Raw genomic sequence first — 6,521 nt, forward strand, 5'->3', positions numbered from 1 at the left:
CAAAAATCCCAAATCTCCTCACACTACCAACCCAACCCTCTATTAGACGCGAGGCGGATTTACGGGAAAACCACATACTACTCGCATGACTCATCAGTAGTTTCCGCCGCTACCCTGGTAGTATAATCAGAAAATGGTGTGGTAACTAGGCTATTTCATGTTGCGTTTTACGTTTGTCATTCGTAGGAGATTACCGTTATTTATCCGACCGTTTTCAAGTCCTCTGCCCTCACATGAGAAAAAGAAACTATCATGTCGTGCCAACTAATCGTGTACTCTGCCCGCCTTTCTCGTACAATTTTGCTGCCAGTCAACCTGTCCGAGTCACTACGGCCGCACTGTGTGAACCTCCACGATGACTCAAGTAGTTAGAGCGTGAATTTACTGACCGGAAAGTCCGTGGGTTGAAACCCACCTCTGTCTCTCGACTTCCCCTGTCTAGGCTTGGGCAACCTAACAGTATCTCAGCCCTCCTGCTTCCTTCTAGTGGCATGGCAACTAGGCACCGGAAGGGTGCTACAGATGAACGATACATCCGATTCTATTGATTGTTCAGCTGTGAAATGATTCAGGAATTTTTAGACGAAAAAGAAACTTTTTGGGCACATGTCTTGGAATCTATCCATTCATCGCTGCCTAACAGAACGTGGAGCCGTCCAGCTATCTAAAGTCCGTCCACTGATCATCCTGTCGGAAGCGACTGGCACCAGTCTCCTGTTGACGGACAGGCTTGTCCGCCAGCCGTTTTCACCGATTTAGGTCGTAAGTGGCAGCCAAAACTGCAGAAGCTCAGTTCAGGCTCCGTGCGGTTTCTCCTTGAACCACCAAACTCTATAGACAGATCACACCATCAGTCATTGAAAACTTAACTCACGAAAGTAATTTGTTCTTGCTGACCAAATGTATGGCGGCCTTTCTGGAAAAAAGTAGTTAGGGATGCGATTAGTCCGAAGAGATTTGGGGGATGTAAGTCTAAGGCAAAAGATACTTTGCAAATGCTCCGTCCTTACTGGAGAATGAGTGGCACTGCATCGTTTCCAAGCGCGAGCTAATCACCGCTGGTGTCCGAACCACTAGTCGGCGCTAGATGGAGGGTCAGAAGCTCTCTGAGTTTGTGAAATGCGCACTTCTGGTGATTCCCAACAAGCATGAAACATCTGCAGAGCACTTCTCGGCTTTTCAGCACAGATCGACTTCAACCTGTTGGTCGCATTCAATAGTTCAAAAAAGACCTTAAGATGAACAACTGGCTGGGGGTCGTAAACAGGCCAAACTGGTTGAACCAGACTGCACGGTTGCCAACCAATGGGTCGATCTGCGAGTGGCACGATGTGAATGTCTGCAAACTGATCACTGTTCGCATACCTGGGGTGCGCGCAACACTCTGGTTTGGCTGACCGGAACCTTATCCACGTGACCGCTCCTCACGGTTTATACCGTGCGGCCTTAACAAGTTCACACCAAAAATTTGTCATCTGATATCATGGTCGAAAATATTCCTAATCTGTCTCAAGCCCCCCAACAAATGCATTCATTCACAATCAGATTCACTTTACACCCGTTTATTTGATTGATAACTATTTTCCGAACGAATTCATGCGCGAAAATCTGTTGTGCAATTAGATGTGCACGTGATCGATTCGGTACTATCGATTATATGGAAACAGTTCGTTTGTTCTGGGACAAAGCATGCTATCAGATTATGTGATGTCCATTAAAAAATGAGGGTTCTGACGTACGTTGTATTTGTTGCTTTGGGTTTTTTTGGGATCTTACCAAACGAGTCCGACCGGATTAAAAAGCATCAGGTAAAAATTGGCTTGAAATTCTACTGCAACGTCGATCAATAACCATCAATCGACACTTTTTATAACCCTAAAAATGACTGCGATTCACTCGAATTAAGCCAAAAAAGCAAAGGATCTCTTCGTATTTATACCTGCACCTTGAATTGGTTCTAGGGCAGTCAAACTGGTCCTTGTTCCCATGGTTTCATAGCCAGTAGTAAGCTGTTACTTTGTGGAGTTCGTTAGTTCTGGTTTGAAGGAGAAAGCCGAGACACAAAGTTCATACTACTAAATGACGGTTGCGCACCTACTAACCACGCCCTCCGTATGTGAGGCAACAGTCAAGTTGATATTTGGCTTTTTGAAGGTTACAGAGTTGCCGATTCGACCAAGGATGTGAAGCATCCATGTTCTTTAGCAAACTTCCAAACCGGTCTTCACTCGTCTCATATCGAGCCGATCTAGCGTTACACTAGAAAAAATACTTTACCCCAGTCCGAGAATATACGCGTTTGATCGTCAAAGGGGATGGCGGAAAGAGTTTGTTCTCTTATTCCACTGTGAGTCGGTAGCTCTTATTGGATTCGAAATTTAGAATACCCACTTTCAACGCCCCACATCCACGTCTATCAACAACCGTCCAGCAAAACTCCCAGGCCAGACAGGCGTTGTCTTTGCTCCCGGTGGTCTCGACGATGCCGAAATCCGCGGTTGTCATGCTTCATTGCCTGGTAACAGTTCGTATGGGAGGGCCACTTGCAATTTTGACATCCTTAGAACAGGACGGTCTTCCAACAAAAACACTAACACCGACATCATTCAGGAGACGCGGAAGAGATATATTTATTTACATCACTCGCTCCGTTTACTGTGATGGTGAACTGAGCTAGGCTAAATTTAAATACATTCCACTAGCCTTGACAAAATATCTCGAAGACTTTTCAGAGTGTTTCCTCGATGGGGGTGCTTCTCTCTTCCTCTGAGATATGACCAGTAAGTTCACATGCATTCTTCATGAGTTTATGGTACTTTCATTTGTCTCTGGGATTGTGTTTCAACAGCTTGCTTGAGGGGGTCATGGAATTTTTAATTTCATTTTGGGTAGATTGTTCAGCTAATCGATCTTCTTCCTGTTCTAGAATAAAACAACATGGCCAGATCTTTTCGATCAATCAAATTGGAGTAAAAGCCATAAACTGCGATAATTTGCCAGAAATAATGATTATCCTATTTACCGGCATAAACAACTACTTTGAAAGATTCAGAACTATTGATCGATGTTGATTAACTTGGTCATATTCTAGGACTATCTAAGCTTCAGTCTGTATTTCAAATGTATAATTTTCTAAGGGACGATTCTGTTTAACATGCCGGTGAGTGCAAGCCACATCCAGTCATATGGACTTGCTTAATTTGGATGCAACCTTCGTGAAGGGTTCCCGGGTTCTCTTATCAAATACTTGCAGCTTCATCTACCATTTTTAGGTTGCTGTGTAAATCGCTTGACCTCTAGGGAGACAGTAAATCAATCAGTAGGCACTGTACAGTCCTCTCGTTTATCAAATACCATATTCCGTCTATGAGCGAGCCTACGGAGCTACCGACCAGTAAGTTGGAATTACGTGGTATAAAATTGAACTACTAACAGAAAGCCAGTAGAGGGTTGAAATACTGATTATTTTCGAGGCGAATGAAACAGTAGCACAGAGCCTCACGGATCACCATAATCATCGACATTATGACATACTTCACTGCCGTACAGCCTCACTTTATCTGAAAGCCACATGCAGGCACTGGATAGAAACTGACGACAGGAGTGCCATTGAAGTCTACCAGTAGCGTCTCCAAACATGCACAGGGGGGTCACGTGGACCCCATCCTGGAAGGTCAGTCGCACACACAGTACTCATTTTCCGCTGTCAGACCAGTGGTTCACAACCTCCCTGCTTGCACCACGCTGAAGATTTTCAGAATGTAAGCTTCAATTACAGAGGGAAATTCTACCCGTTACCTGAAAGTTTCCCTAAAACTAAAAACTAACAAAAAATATGCTAAGAAAAAGGCAAATGTCCCACGAGTCAAATAGGCCTTTTTGTGGGTAGCGATCGATCGAAGAACGAGACAACACCGGATCACATGATGCGAACTGCGGTTAGAAGCCATTGACACCTCATGGGTCAGTCACACGCCATTCAAGGGTAGGTGGCCGAAAGGTGTAGAATGTAGCCACTAAACGAAAGGTTGCAAGTTCCAACCATCTCAGAAATATTTGGTTCTTAAGGAGAACAAAACAACCGTACCATACTTTCTGGCATTTCAGCTTTTGGAAGACGGAACTTGCATCCAGGTTTTGGAGGACTGCCTCTGTACTTTGCCACATGAAATGTGTCGAGATGTTTCAAAGCAATACTTCGGTAATTCAGTGGGGTCAAAGCTGTTTCTACTGGTTACCTAATCATGAGGTTCCAACACGCAACCCACCGAAGCACTGTTGTTTATAGCTCCGTAGTACAGTTTGTAAACGTGATTCGAACTAATGGAATGGAGTACATGATTCAAATAGGTGGTTTGAAGACAGTTTGAGAAGACAAAAGGTGATAAAACGTGAACAAAAACCCAAGACAGTATATTTCCAAATGACTTTTTTTTACCAAATGAGATCCGGTGTATTTGAACTCAATATTGGTAGACAGCGAAAATAAATTCTCTAATGAATGGGATAGTTCATTTTGAAAAACCAGCGAATGCGATTTTTCAGGAGACTATTTTCCCAGATAAGTTAGGTAGAGGAGCTCCGTTGTCCCAGCTACATACTGGTCAAACTACCGTACCACGCTGAGGAAATGTTGGTTCAATGCGGCACACGATTCGACAAAATGGATCTTGTTCCATTTCTTCGTATTACCATCTACAGTTGGATTACACAACCTGTAGTAGGGGTGAGGTATACACCTGGATACTCACGTAAAGTTGTTTCACTCAAAATAAGCTTATGGTATACTTTTCATACCGCCATACACAACTTTACTCCGCATGTTCTGAACATAGGCATTAACGTATTCCTTGGCTGTTGTATCTTGCGGCGGCCGTCTATGGGTTACGCCTGCACTGAGCCTGCCAGACTACGCGATAGGGAGAAGACTGAGAACTGGGGACACGGCTGTATTGCCAGGACAAAACATACAGATCGTCCGCGTAAATATATAGGATGACAAAATGGCCAAATATGGTCGTTCACTTGTTCGCTCCGTGCGGCCAATGGCGATGTTCCGGTCGTGAACAACCTCAGGTCCACTAAGCTGGTCGTATGTTGTCAAACCGTGTTTAGGGAGAGCCACCAACTCACCTACTTTCCGGACGTGTTGTACCGATGGTAACCTTGGGGATGCGTCACACTATGCACATGTGCTTTTTTCCTGTTGGGACAACATCTAACCGCGCAAAATTTTTATAAGCTACCTGCGAATGTAGGCTCAAGGAGGCAGCACGTTTTGCGTGAGCACGTTTACCATAAGATACGGATTGAGGGCCAAAAAGGAATATCTGAATTTGTACAAATGTTTGCTCACAAAAACGCAACAAAATATCGTTACGATGGGGATTGGAGAAGACGACTTCAATGATACCACCGTGAACGGTATGGACACTGGACCCAGTTCATGGCTCGCCCCTCGTTTTCCTCTGGATCTTCGAAACCGCATTCGGCAAAAATGTTGTTATCCTCCAGAAACTCTTGCAAAGTGGGCTCGGCTGATGGTCCATCGACGAATTCCGTTCAGGGTTGATGCTTGCGTCATATGTAGCCACTGCCCGTCGCATACCAGGTTGGATAGCTGAAACAGTTCCCTCTTCATCCGAGCTTGAAACGTCAACATCGGCCGTTTCGTCGTGGACAACAGATATTCTAGGCCCACCGCGACAATCCTTCCGAGAATTCCGTCTGATGGGGGGCGGGAGCATCCAAATCCAACAACGCGGCCGGCGGCATTTGATCGTGTCCGTGGTTCGATTGATGGGCGTAGAATATCAGGCAGCCACTTTCGTTAACTTGCTTGACAGTTGGCTTTTTATCGTTTTCTTTTAGAAACAAAGATAAATAGATAGATAGCGGCAGTCCCCCGGTTTTCTTTGCTGAATTTGGGTACATCCACTATTGTGTCTCCGCTACGGCGTGCCTCATTTAGTCACGCTGCCATTGGGAACGTTCACCTCTAAGTCCCAGAGGGGTCCAACTGGCGAGGCCTAATCTGATTGGTCAACTCCACTGGCCTCAGTGTGGAGAAGCTAATGAACGTGCAATTCCCTTTTGCACTAATAGTGCATGAATATTTGGATTTCCTGTTACACACTTTGTGAAGTCGTGGTAACAGCATCAGCCCATTCTGCTAGCATTCCCGCAAATATCTTCTTTTCACTATCAACCGTCACTCGCTCACTCAAGCCTATATTTGAAAATACGAACAAATCTTTCATCCTGCACCGACCGCCTCTGGGGGGAGTTTGTCCTAACCCGCCAAACAGCTCGTTCGGATTAACCACCCCGGCTTTCCGCTGCGATTTCAGTTTGCCCCTTCCACAAGTTCAACAATTTCATTTACGGTGTTTGTTCGGCCCTATGCATTAGAACCACCATCCCATGGAAAGTATGCTTCACACCTGACGTCCCGGCAACAACGAAGCCAGTGAGTCTACTTAGTTTCAATGTATCCCATACTTTTGAGATGAAACTTGTCA

General features: G+C 45.1%; 1 protein-coding gene across 1 annotated transcript in view; it reads left to right on the forward strand.

The window, feature by feature from the left end:
- The window catches only part of T265_10675 (hypothetical protein), a gene marked incomplete at both ends in the record, with an annotated part of 14,921 nt that extends 9,034 nt beyond the window's left edge, over positions 1 to 5,887 (forward strand). The window contains one exon of the mRNA XM_009177129.1: positions 5,872 to 5,887. Within this exon, the coding sequence (XP_009175393.1) occupies positions 5,872 to 5,887 (16 nt within the window). The remainder of the gene's footprint in view (positions 1 to 5,871) is intronic.
- Positions 5,888 to 6,521: the final 634 nt, after the last annotated feature.

The sequence above is a fragment of the Opisthorchis viverrini genome (genome assembly GCF_000715545.1).
Source record: "Opisthorchis viverrini unplaced genomic scaffold opera_v5_392, whole genome shotgun sequence".
Taxonomy (NCBI): Eukaryota; Metazoa; Platyhelminthes; class Trematoda; order Opisthorchiida; family Opisthorchiidae; genus Opisthorchis; species Opisthorchis viverrini.